This window comes from Typopeltis vanoorti, chromosome 9 (genome assembly GCF_054136105.1).
Source record: "Typopeltis vanoorti isolate ZY-2024b chromosome 9, IOZ_Tvanoo_1.0, whole genome shotgun sequence".
NCBI lineage: Eukaryota > Metazoa > Arthropoda > Arachnida > Uropygi > Thelyphonidae > Typopeltis > Typopeltis vanoorti.
Genome location: NC_143557.1, coordinates 28,959,170 through 28,984,753, shown reverse-complemented (window position 1 = coordinate 28,984,753; position 25,584 = coordinate 28,959,170). Strand labels below are relative to the sequence as shown.

Here is a 25,584-nt window from a genome sequence, read left to right as displayed (position 1 = left end):
CTTTGTTATTCACCTCAGAATCATCACCCCTCAGATCTCTTCTCCCCTACTTCCTCCAGTACAGTTCCTCCTCCTTTTAAATAATTAAAACTTTTGAGTACCTACTTGTCATGCAGTGAGCACTTAGACAATTTGTCAGAAGTCTATGGATGTAAATATACGACTAGAACAATGCATGCTGATTAAAAAGTTGACAAATTGACCAATTAAACAAAAACTCTTTATTCTTTTCAGTCCAGTGTTTTAAGGCACATAAACATATATGTGCTGATGGTTCATAATCACAGTTTTACCTTATCTGAAGAACAAATGAAGAATCCATTCCTTGAAAATGAAATGTTTCAATGTTAAATTCATATTAAAAATAAACCAATCACCTTTATATGATTATGAATTATAAAATATCCCAAACAGTATTTTATGCAGAATAAAGTACAAAATTTCCACTGTCAAAATTTATTTTTTGATGCTAAATTAAAGTCATTCAAATATGAAGTACATGAAGTGAATTTCTGCACATATCTTACTTTATAGTTGAAACAATGAAGTAATTTTATTTCAGATAAGAAAAATTTGAATAGTTTTATTTAGACAACAAAGGTCAGTGCTATATTTTTATTCGTAGTATATATCACAATAACAGTGGACAACAAACATATATTATAGCAAAATATAAACAAAGTATAATATTTGTGTATAATTTTTCATCTAAAAATATTTAAAAAATAATAATGATTATTATCACTTTTTTGTTATAATATGATTCACTGTAACAAAAATCATGCATGTCGCTGCCCATACGAGTACAAACACAATCCAAGCTGTGTGACGGAATGGTGATGCATGCTTATTTTTCACACCTCCCAGGCCTAACACTGTCAGAGTATCTTTTCTAGCATAATACACAAGCACAGCTGGAACAACATACTGAACGATTGCTCCAGCATATGATCCAGTAATTCCAACAAGAATTTCCAAGTCTTCAGTGGCAAGAGCAATAACTATTGGAGGCAAACATGTAACTAATGGAAAAAGTAGATGATCTAGAAAAATATTATATTTCTTTCTATCTTTCAGGAATAATGTCTTTAAATTATTTCTAAGTGTGATAGCAATAATAGGAAAATTAGTACTTAAAGTAAATACTGGAAATAGGGCAAGAAAATACTGAATAAAAGGGACATGAATGATAATATCTTCTGAATTGGTACTGTTACACTTTTGAGGTTGAAAGTTAAGCGTGTAGATATCCTCTAATTTATCAAAAGTAAAGATACCAGTAAAAGACAGTAGAGAATAAAAGCCAAGGATTAATAGATAGTCAGCAACTAAAAGTAAAAGAAGGCGATGCTTATTTTTGATAGGAGTTATAAGAGAAGGCAGAGAGTGATGACACATAAAAGAATATACACACACACCAAACAAATTTGGTGTACCTGTGATGTTTGTAAGTTCTGGATTGCCTTTAGCTTTTCCTTGAATAAGAGCAATTGCAGTCAAAATAATCATGCTTCCAAATGCTAAAAGAAAATAAACAGGTTGTACACATATGAAGTGTTATATACACACGCATGCACATATATTTGACATTTATAATTTCAATTTTCAAAAAGTATTAATACTTTCTTATTAAGAACAACATGTAAGTCCACAGTAATAACTTTTAATTAATAAATAAGGTAGATATTTCATACTAAAACTAATAGTGCATCTTCAGTGTTACAAACAGGTAGGAATAGAATACAAGTAATGAACATTCGGTGGATCACCTATTAAAATACCATGTTGTTGCAAGCTAGGAAATGAAAGAAATTAAAAAATAATTACTATTTAAGATTAGTTTTTTAATGATTACATAAAATAAAAGTCTCCCAGATCTTTGAGAGAGAGAGGCAATCATTTCAATTTAAATTCGGTCGGTGTAAAAAAGCTTCACAACTTTCTTTAAAGAAGCGTTCATATTTGAACCTGCATCTATGAAGGAGAATAGTTTTATCCCGCTGGATATTATATTATGGGTAGTGGTAATACTGTGTTGTGCTAGACCAGACTTCTGAGCTTTGTTGCAATCAATATAATATTGATGTTCTTTACTTATTTTTTACACAGAAAGGCCAGTTTGTCCAAAATAAGAAACATTGCATTCACAAGGAATTTGGTAAATGCCAGCCAAAGACAGAGATGACAGTTTATCTTTTGTACAAGGCAATAATGAAGAAATTTTGTTGATCGGAATATAAGTGGGAATCAACTGGTACTTTTTTAAAATTCTACCTATAGGTTCTGAGATTCCTGGAATGTAGGGGATTGGAACATAAGATTCAATTATCTGTTGGATTTGATTAGGGTAGTAATTATTAGATTCCATTAACTTTTTAATGATGGAAAGTTCTTGTAAGATTTCTGGACAAGAGCAAATTTTATGAGCCCTATTAATTAGAGATTTAAGAATGCCAAATTTTTGAGATGTATGGTGAGCAGACTTTTTATGAATGTATCTGCCAGTAAATGTGGACTTTCGAAAGATGCTTGTAGAAAAGGTACCAGAAGAAGTTTGAGTAAGCAGGATGTCCAAAAATGATAAAGTACCAAAATTGGAGCATTATTGGAGATTTTAATTACAGTAGTATAAACTAGTAAGAGGAAACAGCATGTAACAGTAAGAAAATGGAATTTCTGAAATTCTTGAGAGAGAGAGAGAGAGAAATGTCTTAGGCAATTTGTAGTAGATGGAAAATGAGGTTTAAGAGTTTTTTATTTGGTAATAACTTCAGAGGTTCTGATTGTTACTGAAATATCATCCTCCCCCAGTTTGAGAGAGTGACCATAGGACAAAAATGTTTTTGAGTATTATGACAATAAACCAGTTAATTACTTTTATGTAGATACTCTGCTTTTCATACACTTTGAAATATAATGCTGCATTTATATATATATTTTGTACTACAGTTTTCTTCCAACTTTTACATTAACCAACAGTTCTGTTTATACGACTCCTCCCCCTGCTCCCAGTTCTCTGTTCTTGACTACATTTATCACTTCTGCATGCACTAATTTATAAACAATTCTGTATTAATAATTTATTTGCATAAAATAAATAAATAACAATCAGTTAATCTTTCTCTCTTTCACACACAACACAGTAATCTACATTTATCTGAACTTCAAAACACAATCCTTCAATTAACTGATCCTTCAACATTTACCGACTTCTGACATAGTGGGATTCCATTATAGCTTCACTTATCAAACCATTATCAGAAGGGAAAATTTGTTTTCCACTCTGGTCAGACAAACAGCAGATTACTTAGTGCGTGCGTGCACGCACGCACACACACAGTAATCTGCTGTTTGTCAGACCTTCGAAACAATGACCCTTCAATTAACTAATCCTTACATATCAACTAACTTCTGATAGAACATCATGTAATTACTACTACTATTATTACTATTACTATCCCAAGACATCATGGAGTCAAATGCACATCTGGGAGGTCCTTTTATCACACACACACACACAGCTCACATAATGTGTCTTAAACACACTCAAACTCCTTGCAGACACCACCCTCTCAGGCAAGGCATTCCAATCATTTACAACTCTATATGAAAAACCCTGCCTCTCATTCACCTACTCACATTCTTGCCCTCCTTAAGAACTTGACCGAGTGAAAGACTAGTATTAAAAAACATGTCAAGGCAGGAGTCAACTCCCTGGCACATTCTTTCAGAATACGTGGCGATATATTATCAAGTCCCACAGCTTTATTAACATCTAGTTTACTCAACTCCCCATCATCAACTGCTCTCAATCTCTCCATGAAGTCACATTCACAAGATTGAAAGACCTTTATGAATTGTTCATTAAGTATCTCCACCAAACATTCTGCAACAGCTGTCTTTATACCATTCTCTCCTATCAATGTCATCCTTCCATAATAATTCTTTCTTTTGCTGGCTACATATCGAAAGAACTCCTTAGGATTCTTTTTGGCTTCATTAGCTAACTGCTGTTCATACCTCTCTTTAGCTACCCTCACCAGCCAAGTCACCCACCTTGCTTGGTCTTTGTAGACCTCATGGAATTGGTTATTTCCAATTCTCTTATGCTAACTCCACAATGCCCTTTTTCTCTATATCGCATGCTTAATCTCTTTATTCATCCATCTCACATCTACCTTATTTAACCTTCTCACCCTTGGAATACATTTAGACTTTGCATCTACCAGACAGTTTTTGAAAATCCCCCAAGTTGCATTGATCTCTTTTCCACCTAACTCCTCATTCCATCCTATACCTGCAAGCTGTGTCCTGAGCTCTTCCTAATCACTCCCCCTTTTAGTTCCACATATACTCTTTTCTCACAGAGGTCCTCGCACTGCTGGCAACCACCACCCAGGTAATCACCTCATGGTCACTCTCACCAATTGGTGGATGATTTGACACCTCATTTATAATTACATCCTCTGATGAGATGACCAAATCCAAGACCCTCAATCCTAGTGTGCCCTCTGTTACATACTGCCTGAGGTAGATATCCCTCAAAAACTCAAGAAACTCATTTTCTTTACTTCCAGTTGCTATTTCATCATTCCAGTCTATATTGCCATAATTAAAATCACCCATAATGATCACCCTTTTCTTATTTGCTTGGCTAATTTGATTGTACATTTCATTATCACCACCGTCCACATTACCTGGTCTATAACAACATTCCAACAAGTATTTGATTCCATTCACCACTATCTCACACCATACTGCCTCAAAACCACTGGCACTATTTTCTTCTTTCATCTCTACTTTATATGGACATAACTCTTTCTCTATCATCAATAGCACTCTCCCCTCCCTTTTTACCCCTTCTATCTTCACGAAACACATCATACCCTTCAATCTCTATTCCTCTCAGAACTTATTCTGACAATCTTTGGGTGAACAGACGGAATTAGTGCAACCATTTCACCTGCCTTGTTTATTATACTTCTAACATTTATATACAAACACAACAGCTCATTTCTGGATCTACAGCTAGTTCCGCTGATACCACTCACTCAAGGTGATCTCTCCATGCTCGACTGGGGCCATTTCCCTTTCTGCTTCATCATTTTAGAACGCCCTTCAATTCCAACCGTTTTCCCTTGATCCCAGGTCATCCCATTCCTTTCCTGTCTACACATGCTCCCACCTCCTCTTGGAGCATCCACCTTTTTCACGCTGTGTACTCCTGTCCACCCCGAGCCTCCTGTTTCCCTGCTCCTCTTGCACATCCATTCTCTAATTTTCTATACCCATACCACTCACTTCCCCATTCATAACCACCTCTTCAATCTCTCCCGTCTTACTCTCCTGCTCTTCCACATCACTTCCCGCTTGATCTGACTGATTCTTTCTACTCACTTCTCTACCTTCCAGCAGCAGTCTATCGAAGCGACTCATACCATAAACACTCAAATGCAGTCCATCGCTTCTATACAGCTCACTTTGTCCCTCAAACTCATTCCACACATTAAGAAACTGTACTCCCGTCTCCTCACATATTTCATCTGGCATATCATTCATAATCCTTGCTCTCTGCCTCATTTCACCACAGTCATACCTAGACAACACGCTGACTACCCTTCCTGTCACACTATTCTCTTTTATCGTTCTAAGCAACCTCCTGACATCCATTCTAACATGTTCTTTGTCCTCTGTCAAATCATTCGTACCTATTAAAATTATTAACTCTTTTGCTCGCTCCTGCCTCATATCCAATGCCTCAATCACTTTACTCATTTTACCACCTGGTAAACATACCTTGTGCTTCCTGTCATCCAGCACACCTTTAATAATGGAGTCGCCGTATAACGCCAGTCACTCATCTTTCGTTACCTCTTTCGTGCCATCATGAATAATTTTAATAGTTTTTACCTGAATATTTGTAATTTCATTGCGCATCCATTTCATCTCTTGCCTCATCCAATCCATTTCAAATTCTGAATCTCGCGTCACATTCTCTCTCTCATTCAGTCGTTCTAACTTTCTAACTCTCAATCTCCTCTTCTCACTTTCACTCTCATTCATCCTTCTTTGTTTCTGTACTTTTGGTCCAACAAGCATCCAACTTTCGCTATCATTCATTCTTTCGATTTTTCCCACTTTCGATTCCTGCGTCACGCCATTTCCAGTTTCATTCGTTCTCTCAATTTCGTTTCCTTCTGCCACTCTTTCGTACTTTTTAACATCCGTTACGGTTTTCAGATCAGTCTTTTTCTTTTTTAATGATTTTTTAATATTTTTTTGCCTCTCTTTCTCACTATCCTTCTCTTTTGAACGTGCACTCATTTTCTCTTCGACATTCTTGCTACTAACACTTTCTGTCATCAATTTCATATTTGCATTCATCAATTCCTTGTTCAGGTCACACTTTGCACACACCCTCATTCAATCCACCTTAAACATCCACAAATCATTTATGTAATTGGAAGAATACATATAACACACCTCACACTTAACGGAACGACTGAAATCTAAATTAAAGTCATTTGAATGACAAAGCTACCGCCATGTTTCCTCTATCAATGAATTCATAATTAAGTTTAGGCAAAAAAAAAAAAAAAAAAAAAATCCCCCACACTAATAATACCAGTAGCGCACAACTTTTACAGCAGCTCTTACTCAAACAAATACTAATATATATTTAATTATTCCAAGAATAACTTATCTCAATCAGGAGCTCTTCTTACACACGTCCGCCACACTTCAATTATTAGAACTTGCTGTTCTGATAATTATAGGGTCAAATAAGTGGAAGATTACTGTGTGTATGCATGTGTATGTATGTTTTAATTATCATCCTCCTCTTCATCATCAAATTTCTGATATTTGTCCTCAAGGGATGTATGGGATATGATAGTATTACATGAAAAACTTGTAAACAGCTAATTTAGTGTTTCGACCAAGTTCTCTCTTATTCAATATAAAATTTATTCTGCTGACTTCCTACCATACCGGCTTTGTTGATTCTGTTGTCTATTACCATATTTAATGTACCATCTTCACTAAAATCGTGCCTAAGTAGCTGAAATGTTTTACTTGTTCTATAGGTTCTCCATTCACAATGCAGTTGATATTTTCAATGCTTCTGCCTATTTTCATTGCCTTTGTTTTGATATTGCAGACCTTCATACCATATCTATTACAACAGTTATTCAATTTAGTTAAGGAATCTTGCAGACTTGTAGCAGATTTATTTAGAAGTATAACATCATCTGCATAAAGCAAAGCGCCGAGATTAACATCTCCAATTTCGATATCAGGTTTAATACCACTTTCCTTCATAATATGATCCATATAGATAGGGAATAATAGAGGGGAGAATGTACATCCTTGTCTGACACCAGATTTAATATTCAACCATCTTCCTTTACTTCATTCAATTCTAACTGCTACTTTCCAACTCAAATAAAGACTAAGCATTTCTTGGTATAATGCCTCACTGACACCATACAACTGTAGCATTTTGAATAGCCTTTCTCTTGGCAGCTTGTCATATGCCTTTTCCAGATCTACAAAACTTAAATAGTGATTTTGTTATATTTCCATGACTTCTCAATTATTTGTCGTAAAGTGAAAATCTGATCCTGACAGCCTCTATTTGGCCTGAATCCAGCTTGTTCTTCACCAAACTTCCCTTCCCAATTCTTCTCAACTGTTTCTCAAGTATGCTTGTAAATCTTACCAGTAACACTCATTAGAGAAATACCTCTGTAATTCTCAAATTTGATTTTATTTTCCTTTTTATATAAGGGTACTATGAGAGCTTTAATCCAATCATCTGGAATTCATCCCTCTGTCCGGGCCTTCTGAACCATACACTGTAGCCACTGTAAGACTTTTATATCTCCATACTTGAGCATTTCTGGTCAAATATCATCTATTCCCACTGCCTTTCCACATTTCAGGCTTTTTCTACTTCAAGTATGCATATGTATTCCTGATTGCATGCCTGTGGAGTACTTTTTACTACTGTGCGTTTAAAAATTTTTCGAAGTAATTACTCCATCCATTTAAGGATATCTTTTCACCAGTTTTCATGTCACCTTTATCATCTCTAATTCCTTTTATAGCACTCTTTCCTCCATTTCTGAGCTTCTTCAACATCCTCCAGAATATTTACCACCTTCTTGATATTCATTTTCTATGTTCTTGACAAAGTCCTCCCATGACTTTTCTTTAACTAGTTTTACACAGTGTTTAGCTTTCTTACATTTGTCTCTGTATTCTCTAAGAGCACAAGATGACTTATTTGCCAGGAACTTTTGATATTGCTTTGTTATTTCCCTTCACTGCCTCTTTAGCTTCTATGTCCACCATGGAGGTCTGATTTTTGAATCCTTGCAGACAACCTTACCACATGCCTCTCTGGATGAATCAATCAATGTTTTCTTCAGGATTAGCCACTGAATCTCCAAGGTTTGGTTCCTGTCAGGGCCGCTGAGAGAAACCTTTGGGCCCGTGACAAGTCTGTGGTCCAGGCCCCACTTAAAAACGAGCATCACTTTTGGTTAATAAAAAAAGTCATATAAAACATTAAACATTTATTTTAAAAAAGTGTACAATAAATTCAAAATTCGATACATTATATACCATACAAAATACAAACATTAAATAAAAAGAGAATTTTTAAATTTTTATTGCCTCATCCACTTCCTCATTTTATGGTTAGCAAAATCTTTAATCATCTCGTCATAATCAATTTTCATTGCCAGGTCATGTTCTACTGATAGCAAAGCTAAGTCGTTTAATCTTTCCTGGAGCATTGATGATCTATAGAAGCTCTTTATTGCTGAAAGTTTACTAAATGCTCCTTCACCTTTGGCAACTGTTACTGGTATTGTGCAAAAAATTCTGATTGAAGTACATATTTTGGGAAAAACACCGTGAAGTTGAAATTTATAAATGGTATTTAATAAATCTAGTCCTGGTATAATGTCTTTAAATGTGGCGTTATAAATCTTTTTTATGTGATAGATTTCGTCTTTCAGAGATGATGTTAAGTCTTTCGAATATTTATTTATTAAATTATTGCATGAGTCAGAAATGTTTTGATGATTCATTGTTTGAAAATTTAATATTGGTGAAAATAAATTCTGAATATTTTTTAAAGATGTGAAATGCATGTGAAGTTGCGAAATAAATATCCAGTATAACAAAATATACATTTCTTTTAAAATGTCCTTGTGTATCATCCCCATCTGCAAGCTTTATTCTCTTCGCTTTCAACATCTGGGGTTATAGCCAATTCAACTGCAACAAGTGTAGCTTCAGAGAGACCATCTTGCCACTTATTTCTAAAATGTTCAAGTTCTTTCAGAAGAGACTTAACATTTGCTGTTGCAATATCAATAGATATGGTACTAGATTGCAATATTTTATTTCTTTCGTCAATGGAAGCTAAAATTTTAAACCAAACTGTTGCAAAAAGTATTGCTTTGAAACTTGAAAAATATCGTTTTAGAGCAACAGCTTCAGAATAACCTTCATTTGATAATTTCCCAGTCAAAATTACATCCTCTAAAGCTTTTAAAACACTTGGAAGCTTCCGAGCAACCGGTCTAACCGCATTGATTCTACAACTCCGGCGAGATTGAGACTATGAAGAGAACAGCCAGTTTTTTCTAATAAAATTTGCCATCTCATTGGGCTTGAGCTAAAAAATGCAAATAAACGCTCCAAGTTTCCAAAATATATTGTACTTCCAAACAACATTTAGCTGCATTTATGCCCATTACATTCAGTGAATGTGTTACACATGGGGAATAAAGAGAAGTTTCATTTTCTTTTTCAATAAAAGACCGAACATCTTTTATTTTCCCCCTCATATTTGCAGCACTGTCATATCCCTGACCTCTGCAGTCTTGTATGTCAATTTCTAGTTGATTGAAGCGTTCTAATAATTTTTTTGCTAATTCTTCTCCAGTTTTATGGTAAAAATCAAGAAATTCTAATAAACCTTTCAAGAATTATCCAATTTTGAGTTAAAGAATCTCTGAAAATATCGTAGTATTAAAACATTTTGTTCGATATGTGATGAATCTGGAGTTGAGTCACAAATTATTGAATAATAAATGGACTTCTTTCTTTTGCTTAAAATTTTGCTTAATACAAAATTACTACAAATGTCAATGAATTCATTTTGAGTTTGCCACGATAAATAATGGGCCTGAAGTTGCTGGCCGGTGTTTTGAGATTCTTTTACCTTTTGTAAATGTCCTTCTAGTATGGAATCATAATGAACAACTAATTCTAATATCCCCAGAAAGTTCCCATTATGTGGATTACCAATTTGTTGATTAGCACCACAAAATGATATTTTGTGGTGCTAATTTCTGAACGCTAAAAATAAAATTACATGAAGCAACCTTTTAAGCAATTCATAAATTTTTTTTGTTTAATTAATAACTAAATTTTCCATTTTGTTGTTTACTCCGTTACCAGTTAGAGAACGTTCTAATTGCCTCCAGGATAAGTAGCACTCTTTATGAGATTGTGATTTTTCATGATCAGGCAAATGTGTATATAACATTTGCCACTGTTGTTTTAGAGGACAAAACCCTTCTGATTTACTTAAATCGCTGACAAGTTTACTTTTTGTATCATTGCTAAATAATAGGCAGGTAACACAATATAAGGCTTGCTTGCTTGAACTCCAGTGTAACCAGTCTCGAACTAACTGATCACGGCCATTTGATAACTGAGAATAAAATAATAATGAAGAAAATTTTCTACCTTTACAATCTTTTGGCATTAACTTGACCATATCATTTAAGTCAGATTCGGATTTTAGTCCGTTAACAACTATTAATTGCCGATTTACATCACTAAAGAAATCTAGCCAAGTACCTGGATCTTTGTAATTTATAACTTCGGTAGCTTCTAAGTTGATAGTCGCTTCAGCTTCACCTCCAGTTGAAGTAAATTCTTCATATATTAAATCGCTGTTACCAACTGTATCGGTTTTAGTGCTGATTGTTGCTTCAATTCCAGGTGAAAGCAACTTTTTTTCTTTATCTTGAAGGGTTAAATTGTCCCTACCGTCTATTTCAGTGTTTACTTCAGAGTTAGCTGCTGCAGGTCCAGGTGAAGAAGATTCTTTATTACTTTTATCAGCAGTTAAGCTATTAGCACATTGTTTACTTGAAATTTCAATAACTTGGTGTTCTTCCGTTTTCAAATATTTCAGTAGTAAATGCGTTTTTTAAATCTTCTTTTGCCTTCTCACGATTCCTTTTCTCCTTTCATTCATGATTTCTAGATTTATGATGATACATTTCTTGGTCAAATTTTTATTATTAAAAATATAATTTTAATAATTAAAAAATCTAATTAATAAGAATATGTAATTTCATTTTTCAGTGCATGTCCTACACTATACAGTTGCATACTTTACAAATAATAACAAAACCTTCGTCTACCAAAATAATAACAAGAACGAAGCATTCTGGCAGGAACATTACTGTGAATGCAATTACTAGCTAGCGCAGCCAACTGCAAAAAAACCTTGCACGAGCCTATTGATGTCATTACCCACTATAACTACAGCGATCTGCAATGAGAGAATCAGCGTCTTCCAGACACTCACAACGAGCTAAAGAGCGTAGCCGTCTATCTAAAACAAAACACAGTATCATTCTAAATATGCCATTATTATTTATCATTGTTGTATTATTACAAGAATGAAAACTATGCATTATAAACACAATTATGTGACAAGTCGGGGCCCGATGGTTGGGCCTGTGACAAAAGTCTCAGATGTCACCACCTCTCGGTGGCCTTGGTTTCTGTACTCGAACACTTTCATTTTTTCTTCAATAATGTTTATGTATTTTAATCTACGGTTTAAATCTAAGAGCTTCTGAACTTTTATTCACTCTAAAACTTCCTTACACATTCTTCTTTTCAATATGGAATTCAATTTTATCCTGCTGAAGAATAAATGGTGATCACTTCCAATTTCAAATCCTCTGTACACTCTAGTGTTGTCTTGCACCAATGGGAAAACATCACTATCAACAATAGCATAGCCAATGAGAACGTTTCTTCTTCTTCTTTTTTTTTTTTTTTTTTTTTTTTTTTACGAAATAATTTAAGGAAATTACAATGTCAACTAGGATATACATTAAAATAAATTTTAATATACTTCAGTATTTCGGCAACGTCACATTGCCATTTTCAAGAAACTTAAGAACAAGACACGTGCACACAGGCACAACAAACAGTAAGTGAGGAAGAAGCATTAAACTATTATTTCTCCTAAAGTCCTGATGGTGCCCCCTAGAGGGCAATGTTGGTATTCCTGGGCGATTGGGCTGAAGGTCTTCTGATTTAGGTTTTCCAAATTTGAGGCAGTCTCATGCAGCCAAATTTGTTGAGGTTTGGATTGTATCTTAGGGCTGAAGCAGATTCCATGAAAAGCCTTTCATATTTGTATTTACTATGGTGCATTATCGTGGCTTTCTTCCACCGTATTCTATGGCAGGTATCCAGCACATGGTCAGTAAGACCAGAGTGGCTGTACTGGTGAAACCGGATGTAGTCCTTGTGTTCTGAAATTCTGATATTTGCTGCAAGGGACCTGGTATACACCAGGTAGGTCTGGGGTGGGGGGGAGACCGGTCTTTAGTAGAGCGGATAAGTCATGTTTTTTTAGGATTTTTGTAATTTTTCCAAGGTGCCTCAGATATAGGGTATGGTGATGGATTTAGAGTAATCCTTGTTGTGAGGGGAGGAGAAGGGTTGTGGTATACTGGTTTCAATACTTTTTTGGATTTTTTTTTTTTTGGGGGGGGGGGGTAGCCATTGGCTGAGAAAGTGTTAGAATGTGGTTTAGTTCTGTTGTTAGAGCATTGTCATTTGCACAGATAAGTTTAGGCCTGTTGTGTAGTGTCTTAATGACTCCATATTGTTGCAAGGAGGGGTCGTGGGATTGTTGGTGAATGTATCTGCCCGTGTGGGTGGGTTTTCTATAGACTGAGAAAACCAAGGTTCCATCAGGCTGGCGGGTGACTAGTGTGTCTAGGAAGGGGAGGTTGTTGTTTTCCTCTTTTTCCAGGGTGAACTTGATTCTAGGGAGTTGGTTGTTTAAGTGTGTTAGGAAGGAGAGGAGTGCATCGGAGCCATGTGGCCAAATAGCGAACACATCATCAACATAGCGAAGCCAAATGATTGGTTTTTGTGGGGAAGAGTTTAAGGCTTTCTCTTCAAAAGTCTCCATATAAAAGTTTGCCAAGGTCGGGGAGAGAGTGGAGAATCCATGGCTGTCTCCTCTATTTGTTTGTAGAATTTTCCATGCCGAGAAAAATAGGCTGAGTTCATTGTGAACTTTAATAGTGCTGTGATATCGGGAAGAAATTTAGCTTGGATTATCTCTAAGGATTCTTTGAGTGGGACATTTGTGAATAAGGAGGAGACATCAAAACTGACCATTATGTCAGTGTGTTTGAGTGTAAGGTTTTCTATGCTGGCTTTGAAGTGGGCTGAGTTTTTCATGTGTGAAGGTGTGTTGCCAGTATAGTGTGAGAGAGCTTTAGCCAAATGTTTAGCTAGTCTGTATGTGGGGGAATCAATGCTGTCCACTATGAGACATAATGGCACATTTTCCTTATGCATTTTTGGGAGTCCATAAATACGAGGGTGGGGGGATATGGAGTTAAATGGTTTTAATTTGTTACTGATTTCCACAGGCCAAGAAGTGACCTTCTTAAGGAGCCTGTGGAGTTTTCTAATTTGTGAGTTGGTGGGATTGTACTTGATAGGGAGGTAAGCAGCCCGATCTAACAACAGAGCTTTCAGCTTACCTGTGTAATCCTTTAGGTTAAGCAATACTGTGGCGTTCCCTTTATCAGCTTTGTGAGTATTATTTTCTTGTTTTTCTTTAATAATTCTAGTAGAGATTTAATTTCCTTACTGGGCATGTTGGCTTTTGGTGGTTTAGCTTTGGTCAGAACACAAGCGACATCCAGTCTAATATTGTTCGCGACATGGTTTGGAAGTTGTCGTATCCCACGTTCAGTTCGTATCATAATATCTTCAGCAGGTATTCTTCTGGGCGCAATGGCAAAGTTATGGCCACATGCGAGGGGGTCGAGTGCTTCAGGTTTCACACTAAATGACGAAAGGTTGAGTACCGTTTCGGCAGGAATTTGTGGTTTTGAGATCGAGTTCTTTTTTAAATTTTCAAATTTTTGATGTGTCAATCTCATACTTTTTTAAATTCTTTCTCTGCTGGAAAATAGACCAAATTTTGTGGCTTAAGGTGCTTGAAAGGTCATCTTCGAGTGCGTGGACAGCTAACTTAGCATCATTCAAGAAAAGGTGAGTGGTGGCGATTTGTTCCCTGAGCAAGGCTTGGCTGGCACGGTTATAAATACGAAGAGCCTTTTGCGAAGAGAAACGGTGCTTGAATTTGACACAGGGATTACCTGGTTATTCCAGCAGCATTTTAGGAAGGCAAGACGATTCAGTTGTCTTGATAGCTTTAACTTCATTTTACCATAATGCAGTGCTTTACGTGCAATAACATCTCCGTGGTGAAAGTTTATTTTTCACTTGGTTAGAATATAATAAATTTAGTTTAATCCTTTATCCAAGTGTGAGCAAACAAAGTTTGCGCCTGAAAGTATCTTCAGGACTGAGGTAAGGTGGTACACACCTGGGCAACTCGTTGCAAAGGTGGAGCAAGCTACCAATACTCCTGTCTCAGTGTCTCCTATAATGCAAAACACATCTCCTTGCGGATATGTCTAATGTTATGCATTAAGGGAAGGGCCACTACCCAGACTAGTTTCGACCTTTATTGAGGTCTCTTCAGTGGGAGCCAGGCCCAAGCTGAGATACCAGGCAGAAGCATTCGCAGGTCATCTCTACCTATAGAAGTTGCCAAATGGTGTGCCACCCATTTTTAATAAATTACTCTGGATTTAAAGAAAGATGTTGAAAGTTTATTTTTCACTTGGTTAGAATATAATAAATTTAGTTTAATCCTTTATCCAAGTGTGAGCAAACAAAGTTTGCGCCTGAAAGTATCTTCAGGACTGAGGTAAGGTGGTACAAACCGGGGCAACTCGTTGCAAAGGTGGAGCAAGCTACCAATACTCCTGTCGCAGTATCTCCTATAATGCAAAACACATCTCCTTGCGGATATGTCTAATGCAACTTCTATAGGTAGAGATGACCTGCGAATGCTTCTGCCTGGTATCTCAGCTTGGGCCTGGCTCCCACTGAAGAGACCTCAATAAAGGTCGAAACTAGTCTGGGTAGTGGCCCTTCCCTTAATGCATAACATTAGACATATCCGCAAGGAGATGTGTTTTGCATTATAGGAGATACTGAGACAGGAGTATTGGTAGCTTGCTCCACCTTTGCAACGAGTTGCCCCGGTGTGTACCACCTTACCTCAGTCCTGAAGATACTTTCAGGCGCAAACTTCGTTTGCTCACACTTGGATAAAGGATTAAACTAAATTTATTATATAACATCTCCGTGGATTATTTTAACTCTCGTGGAAAGGCTTAGACGTTGGTTATGTATTTTTTACTAAAAAATTTAAGGAAATTATAACGTCAACTAGGATATACATTAAAATAAATTTAATATACTTCAATATTTCGGCAACGTCACATTGCCATTTTCAAGAAACTAAAGAACAACTCACTTACAGTTTGTTGTGGCTGCATGCACGTGTCTTGTTCTCAAGTTTCTTGAAAATGACAATGTGACGTTGCCGAAATATTGAAGCATATTAAAATTTATTTTAATGTATATCCTAGTTGATGTAAATTCCTTAAATTATTTAGTAAAAAATGCATAACCAACGTCTAAGCCTTTCCACGAGAATTACGATAATCCATGGAGATGATATCGCACGTAAAGCACCCCATTATGGTTAAATGAAGTTAAAGGTATCAAGACAACTGAATCGTCTCGCCTTCCTAAAATGCTGCTGGAATAACCAGGTAATCCCTAACTGTGTCAAATTCAAGCACTGTTTCTTTCGCAAAAGGCTCTTCGTATTTATAACTGTGCCAGCCAAGTCATGCTCAGGGAACAAATCGCCATCACTCGCCGTTTCTTGAATGATGCTAACTTAGCTATCCAGGCACTCGTAGACGACCTTTCAAGCACCTTAAGCCACGAAATTTGGTCTGTTTTGTACGACATCTCGTGCATTGCAGTGGAGAAAGAATTTAAAAAAGTATGAGATCGACACATCAAAAAATTTGAAAATTTAAAAAAGAACTTGATCTCGAAACCACAAATTCCTACCGAAACGGTAGTCAACCTTTCGTCATTTAGTGTGAAACTTGAAGCACTCGACGCCCTCGCACATGGCCACAACTTCGCCATTGCACCCAGAAGAATACCTGCTGAAGATATTATGATACGAACTGAAAGCAGGATATGACATCTTCCAAACCACGTCGCCAACAATATTAGACTGGATGTGGCTTGTGTTCTGACTAAAGCTAAGCCAGCAAAAGCCAACATGCCCAGTAAGGAAATTAAATCTCTACTAGAATTAAAGAAAAACAAGAAAATAATAACCACCAAAGCTGATAAAGGGAACGCCACAGTATTACTTAACAAAAAGATTACACAGGTAAGCTGAAAGCTCTACTGTTAGATCAGGCTACTTACCTCCCTATTGAGTACAATCCCACCAACTCACAAATTAGAAAACTCCACAGGCTCCTTAAGAAGGTCACTTCTTGGCCTGTGGAAATCAATAACAAATTAAAACCATTTAACTCCATACTTCCCCATATTTATGGACTGCCAAAAATACATAAGGAAAATGTGCCATTATGTCCCATTGTGGATGGCATTGATTCCCCTCACATACAAACTAGCTAAACATTTGGCTAAAGCTCACTCACACTATACTGGCAACACACCTTTACACATAAAAAAAAACTCAGCCCACTTCAAAACCAGCATAGAAAACCTTACACTCAAACACGCTGACATAATGTTCAGTTTTGATCTCTCCTCCTTATTCACAAATGTCCCACTCAAAGAATCCTTAGAGCTAATCCAAGCAAAATTTCCTCCCAATATCCCAGCCCTATTTCAGTTCACAATGAATTCAGGCAATTTTGTTTGGCAAGGAAAATTCTGCAAACAAATAAAGGGGACAGTCATAGGATCTCCACTCTCCCCACCCTTGGCCAACTTTTATATGGAGACTTTTGAAGAGAAAGCTTTAAACTCTTCCCCACAAAAACCAATCATTTGGCTTCGCTATGCTGATGATGTGTTCGCTATTTGGCCACATGGCTCTGATGCACTCCTCTCCTTCCTAACATACTTAAACAACCAACATTCCAGAATCAAATTCACCCTGGAAGAAGAAAAAAATAACTGCCTTCCTTTCTTAGACACACTAGTCACCCGCTAGCCTGATGGAACATTGGTTTTCTCAGTCTATAGAAAACACACCCACACGGGCAGATACATTCACTAACAATCCCACCACCTCTCCTTGCAACAATATGGAGTCATTAAGACACTACTCAACAGGGCTAAACTTATCTGTGCAAATGACAATGCTCTAACAACAGAACTAAACCACATTCTCAACACTTTCTCAGTCAAAAGCCCCCCCCCCCCCAAAAAAAAATCCAAAAAGTATTGAAACCAGTAAACCACAACCCTTCTCCTCCCCTCACAACAAGGATTACTCTAAATCCATCACCATACCCTATATCCGAGGCACCTCTGAAAAATTACAAAAATCCTAAAAAAACATGATTTAACTTCTCGTTACAGACCATATAAAAAATTGGCATCCTTTATCCGCTCTACTAAAGACCAACCTCCCACCGCTAGACCTACCTAGTGTATACCAGGTCCCTTGCAGCTGTAAGCCGTCCTACTTTGGCCAAACAGGCAGGACAGCAAATATCAGAATTTCAGAACACAAGGACTACATCCGGTTTCACCAATACAGCAACTCTGGTATTGCTGACCATGTGTTGGATACCTGCCATAGAATATGGTGGAAGAAAGCCACAATAATACACCGTAGTAAATACAAATATGAAAGGCTTTTCATGGAATCAGCTTCAGCCCTAAGAAACAATCCAAACCTCAACAAATTTGGCTACATGAGACTACCTCAAATTTGCGAAACCTACTTCAGAAGACCTTCAGCCCAATCGCCCAAGAATACCAACATTGCCCATTAGGGGACACCATCAGGACTTTAGGAGAAATAATAGTTTCCTGCTTCTTCCTCACTTACTATTTGTTGTGTCTGCATGCACGTGTCTTATTCTTAAGTTTCTTGAAAATGGCAACGTGACATTGCTGAAATATTGAAGTATATTAAAATTAATTTTAATGTATATCCTAGTTGACATTGTAGTTTCCTTAAATTATTTAGTAAAAAATGCATAACCAATGGCTAAGCCTTTCCACGAGAAGGAGAACTTTTCTTATTCTTTACCTCTTCTCTCCATGTGAATTTGTGCACAGGAACATTGTGTTAGTAATAACCAGTCCATGTCCTGAGTAGAAATCTAACAGTATTTGTCATTATTATTAGATCTTTTCTCTAAATTTTTCCCAAATATTTTTGTATGTCTGACAATCATTTCCTACTCAGCTATTTATATCTCCAACAAAGACCAACTTTTCCTTTTTCATTGTGTCAGTTGCTTTCTCTTAAGCCTCAAAAATATTCCTCCACTTCTACTTTAGAACCTTCTGTGGGACCATAGGCACAGATAAGTCTCACTCTCCAATTTCACATTCTGATATTTGTCCACATTAATTTACTTGATAATGCTTGCCATTTAAGAAGATTGGACTCATATTTTGTGTTCCGTACTATAGCTACACCTTCTTTTCCCTGAACATCATTGCCTGGATATAACATTTTGTGTTTATTGCTGAGAAAAATCTCACCAGATTTTGTCTTTTTTTGTTTCAGTCACTCCTATTATGTCGATCTGGTATTTATCCAATTCCTCAGCCAGCTCCATTTCTTTGCCATTCAGGTTTCTTATGTTGATAATACTAATCTTGAACTTTGGCGATGTTGAGCTGTGGTGTGTGTGTGTGTGTGTGATTTGTTCCAGGAGCTGACTTTTCGCTGTTCACCCTAGTTCCCTGGTGAAACAACAGGTGCCTTGTTTAACTCGGCAATGCCCAAGCCAGCATGAAAATCTGTCATGTTGTATCATCATTATATATTTTGGTTTAAGCCAATAAGAATACAATTTGGTTGGCTAAATCCCAAATTGCCAATCTAAATTTGCTATTTAAGATCTTTACTTAGATTTGTTATATCATTTGACTCCTAGTTTAAATGATCATTTCAGTGACAAAACATTTCAAAAACAATACAAATTTATATGTCACACACGACAATAAATGTTCTTTGCATTCCTTTAAAGGCTATGTTGAGGGCTCCTCTCAGTTATATACAGCTTTGACTTTAAACACCCATTTATTTATAAATGTTAATTATTAACATTTATAAATGCAGCCCTGGAGAAAAAAAACATATGATACTGATAACACATATGACAAAACAGACACATTATTTCCGAAGATGGTACACATTTTATATGGTTTGCACATCTGAGAAATTTAAAACCACTAAAAAGAAAATTTTTATTTACCTAACCACCTCATCACAGAAGTAAACATTTGTAAATACTTGGTCTTTTGTACATTAAAGAATGTAAAAGGTCCTAAAAGGCATAGGAAAACTGTCTGAAAATACAACATAAAAGTTATATATCAGAACTAATAAGGAGACTTTGAAATCTTAATTTTAAAACTATGTCACAAAAATGATGAAGATAGAAATTCTTAGAACAAAACAGAGAAAGTCTACACAATGTGTTTAATGCAAAGGGATGTTTATGCTATGTTTTGAAAAACATGTCAACATCTATTAGATTTGTTTTATGTTCCTATCTTATCTAGACACTATGATTGTGCTCTGACTGAACACTTTTCAATTTTGATTTAAATGAAAACATATGCAGCAGCAAAATATTATGATATGATAAAATGCAAGTAGGCTGTTCTAATCAGATAGAATTAAACAAAATTTGCTATTTAAGATCTTTACTTAGATTTGTTATATCATTTGACTCCCAGTTTAAATGATCATTTCAGTGACAAAACATTTCAAAAACAATACAAATTTATATGTTACACATGACAATAAATAAACTCTATGTAGAGCTGTTGTGTTATTTACTTACTAAATAATTGTGTATGGGGGTGCGATATCCAAGAAAAGGAAAGTCACTAGTGGAGTGCCTCAGAAGTCTGTTTTAGGGCCATTACTATTTAACTTGCATATTAATGATATTGGCAAAGATTTGGGTGGAGATATTCAGTTGTTTGCAGATGATGCAAAGTTCGAATGAACCATAAAGAGTAGTGACGATGTTGTGGCCTTGCAAGAAGACTTGAATAAATTGAGTGATTGGGCAAGCAAATGGGGATGTGAGTTCAATATTGCAAAATGTAAGATTTTAAAATTTGGAAAACAAAGATGGGATGCAGAATTTATGCTTGATGAGAATATATTATTGGAGGTAGAGGAAATAAGAGATCTGGGGGTGATAGTGGATAAGGATCTAAAATTTAGGGGACACATCGCCAAAATTGTGAAGACAACACAAAGACTTCTGGGAATGATGAGGAGGACACTGACATGTAGAAGATTCTTGTTTCATTGTATAAGGATTTGATTAGGCCACACATGGACTATTGTGCCCAGATTTGGTCACTGGGTTTTCAGAAGGATGAAGAGATGTTGGAAAGGGTCCAAAGGCGACTGACTAAGGTAGTTTCTGACCTCTGGAATGTTGAGTATGAGGAAAGATTGAGAAGATGTAATTTGCAGTCTGGTGGAGAGAAGGAAGAGGGGAGATATGATAGAGACCTACAAGTTGGTAAGGGGTTGTTATAAGATCAATGATGGAGAAGAAGTTCTACAGAGAATAGTGGGAGATCAGGGGGTAACCAGAGGTCATCCCTGGAAACTGTATAAAGAGGGTGTGAGTAGGGGAGTGAGAGGCAGGTTTTTTTTGTGCAGAGTTGTGAATGATTGGAATGCCTTGCCTGAGAGTGTGGTGTCTGAAAGGAGTTTGAGTGTGTTTAAGACACGGTATGATGAGATGTGTGTGTGATAAAAGGACCTCCCAGATGAGTCTTTGACTCCATGAGGTTTGGGAAATAATAATAATAATAAGTAAGAAAATAATGCAACAGCTCTACATTTAACTGAAAAATGAACTTATGATTGTTTCAGATAATTTCAATAATTATTCTACTTTGGACATCATATTCAGTTGCTTTACACAATAAAAATCCAAGTGCTTAAAATATTTTTATGAGTTTTTATGAGTATTTTTCATCCGCTCGGTTAGCCTAGTGGCTGTGAGCTTTGCAACCATATGCCTGGGGAAGAAGTGTCCTAGGTTTGATTCCTGCCAGTGAAGTGAGGAGCTGAAGGATCTCCCTCAGCCATAGCCAAGTTAGCCAGTCTTGGGCATGGGAAGTAGGGTTTTTTCCCCCAGTTTATCTGGGGTTTGTATTTCATCCCACAAACCGGCCTTGAGAGCTCAACTTGAGAATACGGATATAGGATACACCGGGGAATAGGGCTGACCACCTTATCCTGTGAACGATTGAGGTCTGATGATTAATAAACCCTTGACACTGCAAGGTAGAAGAGGGGGAAAGGAAAATGAGATGAGATGAGATTTTATTTGTGTATAGATAGGTTTAAGAGTTTGATGTTATTCATAACATTGCATTGTGGGCAAAACGAGAGGAAAATAAATGATTTATTTATTGAACATCCATAAGTTGACACCGGAAAAAAAGCTGTATCCATATTAGTGCATAATTCCTTATTAAAAAAGGAAGCCCAGAAATACAAGATATCTGAAGACAAAAATGAAGAACTAATTCAAAAAACTCTTGAATAGTTCATCAGTGAACTTCACTACAGATGCTTTGCCGCAAATAATAATCCAAAAAGAATTTCTAATTATGTGCAACAGTGTTCGCTCTCTTCTTCTCTTCCATCCTCCAAATGGGTTGAGAGCTATGGGGACCATTCTCTGTCCATCTATCTGTTGATTGGCCATCAACAGATGCTGCATGGTAACTGGGATGTTCAGTGATGTGCCACACTGGTCCTCACTATGTGGTCCTGTTGTATGCTTTTCTGGAGGCTTCAACTCTCTGAAGATTTGTCACTTGAGACTCACCATCCATCCATCTCATTGATGGTCTACCCCTTTCTCTTTTCCCAGGAATTTTACCTTCTATTACTGTTTTGAGAAGTCCTCCTTCATCCTCTCAATGTGTCCAAAGTATTTCAACTTTCATCTGTCAATATCCTTGAGCCTTAAAGTTCTATAGATCCTTTTAGCAAGCATTCATTTGTCTGCCGTTCAGTATATGATATCCTCAACAGTCTTCTGTAACCCTACATCTGAAAAAGCAGCTATCCTTTTTCTATCAGCTTCTTTAGGTTCCACGTTTCACATCCATAAGTTGACACTGGAAAAAAAGCTGTATCCAAAATACTCAACTTTATTCCCATTGGGATAGACTGATTCTGACGTCTTCTGAACAAAAATTTTTCACATTAATAATGGATTTCAGGTACTCCAACTTGCTGACTTCCTAAATTCTTTCTGTATTAAGGTACGCTTGTTTCACAGGAGCTTCCCTGTCCGTATTTCCTTTGAGAACCATAATCTTTGTCTTGCTAGGATTGAGCTGATGTCCTCTTTTCGTACTGATCCTTAACTTTGTCAAGAATTTTTCCTAGTTCTTCCTTGTAATTACAGAGGAGTACTGTATCATCAGCATATCTCAGATTACTGATCAATCTATGCACCTATCCTAACTCCTGGCTCAAGCTATTCAATGCTACATGCATGATGTAGCATTGAATGAGCATAGATACTAAACAAGTAAGGAGAAAGTAGACATCCTTGACTAATAACTCTCTTTCCAATGTGAAGTCAATCAGTTAATCCAACACCTGTTCTTACTGTGGTTTCTTGCTCCTTGTAAAAGTTAGATATCAGCCTGACAGTGTGTTGAGGAAAAACCCATTATTTTTATTATTTCCCACAGTTTAACATGCTGAACACAGTAAAAAGCTTTAGAGTAGTCTATGAAACACATTACCATAGGAAGTGTAAATTCTTTATACTTTTCTATGATCTGTCTAAGGCAAAGTTAGTTATTTTTGATTTTTATGGCACAAAGACATCAAAGGTTATATGCTCCATGACACAGGTTACAGCAGTGCAGATGGTAAATGGTTAGTAGGACAATCACAAAAACATCCATACCTCTGGTGGGATTTGAACCCACAACCTCCTGGCTGGAGAGTGGACATGCCAACCACTCAGCCAATGGGGCTGGCAAAGGATCTGATCTCTGGTACCTACCCTTACCTTTCCTAAAACCTGCTTGTTCATCAGGAATTTCTGACTCAACTTTGGCTGCCATCCTATTTAGAATTATCTTTAATAAAATGTTGCTTGGATGAGAGATTAAACTAATAGTTCCATAGTTCTTGCAATCCCCATATCTCCCTTCTTATGTAGTGTGTGTGTGTGTGTGTGTGGAGGGGTGTATGGGGTGTTGAGGAGAGATACTACCTCTCCAATTAAATGGGTGCAAGTAATTGTGGTTCAGATGGATTGGTTCTCACTGGACACCCACTCTCACTTAGCTGGTAGTGGTCACACACCCTGGTAAACTGTGTCGACCTACAGGCTAAACTAAGTGAGTGTAGCCAAATATGGCAATTGCAAGCAGCGACTGCATTCAGTGAATCGGCTGGAAACAGCACCTGTACTCCATGTTAGGAGTGGCTGAATTTATTTCAAAGAGTGGTGATTCACACTTGACGAAACCTAACCACTGAAATCGAATGAACTCTAACCAACCTAAAGATACATGCTGGCTCGATCATCACCTGGTAAAACAAGGGTCACGCCCACTATTAGGGAACCAAGATAGTGAAGACAAAAAATATGCTATTGGAATAAAACATTACCTAGTAGACAGGAAAAACATAACAAGCATAAGAACATGAAATGTAAGAACTCTTCACCAGGAAGGAGCATTGGAAATACTGCATGCAGTAGCATAGCTTGTGGTGGTGGTGGTGGTGGGGAGAAACAAAGGTCCGTCCCATGCACCACTTTTTTGATGTTTAAGAAATCTTGCTATACTGTCTATGAAACAACAACTGAGTGATGAAACTGATGATTTTGCTAACAGAAAATCAAGAAAAATAACATTTGAGAGTGCTGGAATTAAAGTTTTACTTCAAAAATAAACATTGTGTTTTTAATTTATTTCCCTATACGTCCTTTTGACTTTTTCAAGTATTTCTGGTATGTATTGAGAGGGGTGGCAAAAGCTCTAGCTACAACACTGACTGCATGAATTAGACAACTACCGATGAGAAGTGATTGGACTCTGTGAAACCGGATGGACTGGAAAAGGAGAATTTCACCATGGACAGTACAAATCGCGGGCGATTTATATAGCAGCATTTACAGAGCGATGAACATGGTATATTGTTAATATCACAATTTAATCTACGAAGTGCTTATTTAATAGTTACATTTGAAATTGGGAATTCGTGCATTAAATATGTCTGTGATCGTTCTTCTATATATATATATATACTTTATAATATAAAATGATAATTAAAATAAAGTGATATTACATCCCATTTTGTTCCGCTACAAAACTTAGATGTTAAACTTAAATACTAAAATTTAAAAAAATAATCACTAATAACTAAAAATAATAACTATCCATGTTTGCTGGACGTGTATATACGTCCTATGCTTTTTTTTTTATTGTTCTCTGTGAGGAGTAAGGTTTTTCTCTGTGCCCCCCATAGAGACTGAGGGCCCCAGCTTGCGCATCATGGGCCTAATGGTAAATGCGGCCCTGAATATATATATATATATACCTTCAGAAGTAGCATTAAACAGCCTCAATCAGTTTCGAATTAATTCATCCATATTGATTGTAGATGCAATTTCATGCTCTGTAGATATTATTATTATTAGACAAGTGAGTCGTTCCTGAGCCATCGTAGAGCAAGTGTAATTTGTTTAAAGTTTTAATTTTGAGTAACTCGGGGGGGGGGGGGGGAGGATTCAAATACTCTGTTTATGTGATAGAAACTGCTCTTACCCAACTAATTAATACAAATAGCAGCAGCACACAAAAAAAACCTGTTGTCTCTGGATTAATAAGTCACTCAGTGTTTGGTCAACCCAAGTCAAACATTTACGAAGAGAAACTTTCCAGAGGAGATTGGAATTTAGTAATACTGATAAGAACAATAGTCTAAAAGTCCAGGTAGTCCAGAAGTGAAAACCATATATGACAAAATGAAACTAGTTTATTTAAGTAAAAACACAAAAATAAATACAACCAATATATCTTAGAGTTCATAATTAAAAGGGCTAATAATAGATTTCTACAGATGCGTCTCATCTTGTTTTGGTATTAAAG

The 25,584-nt window shown here is 36.5% G+C and overlaps 1 protein-coding gene across 1 annotated transcript in view; it reads right to left on the bottom strand.

Moving 5' to 3' along the window:
* Positions 1 to 440: 440 nt before the first annotated feature.
* LOC150102941 (putative sodium-coupled neutral amino acid transporter 12) overlaps positions 441 to 25,584 on the bottom strand; it is a 404,858-nt gene continuing 379,714 nt past the window's right edge. Inside the window, exons 9-10 of the mRNA XM_090397467.1 lie at positions 19,668 to 19,761; positions 441 to 1,520 (exon numbers count right to left, since the gene is read on the bottom strand). Coding sequence (XP_090253593.1) covers positions 742 to 1,520; positions 19,668 to 19,761 — 873 coding nt within the window. The 3' untranslated portion in view covers positions 441 to 741. The remainder of the gene's footprint in view (positions 1,521 to 19,667; positions 19,762 to 25,584) is intronic.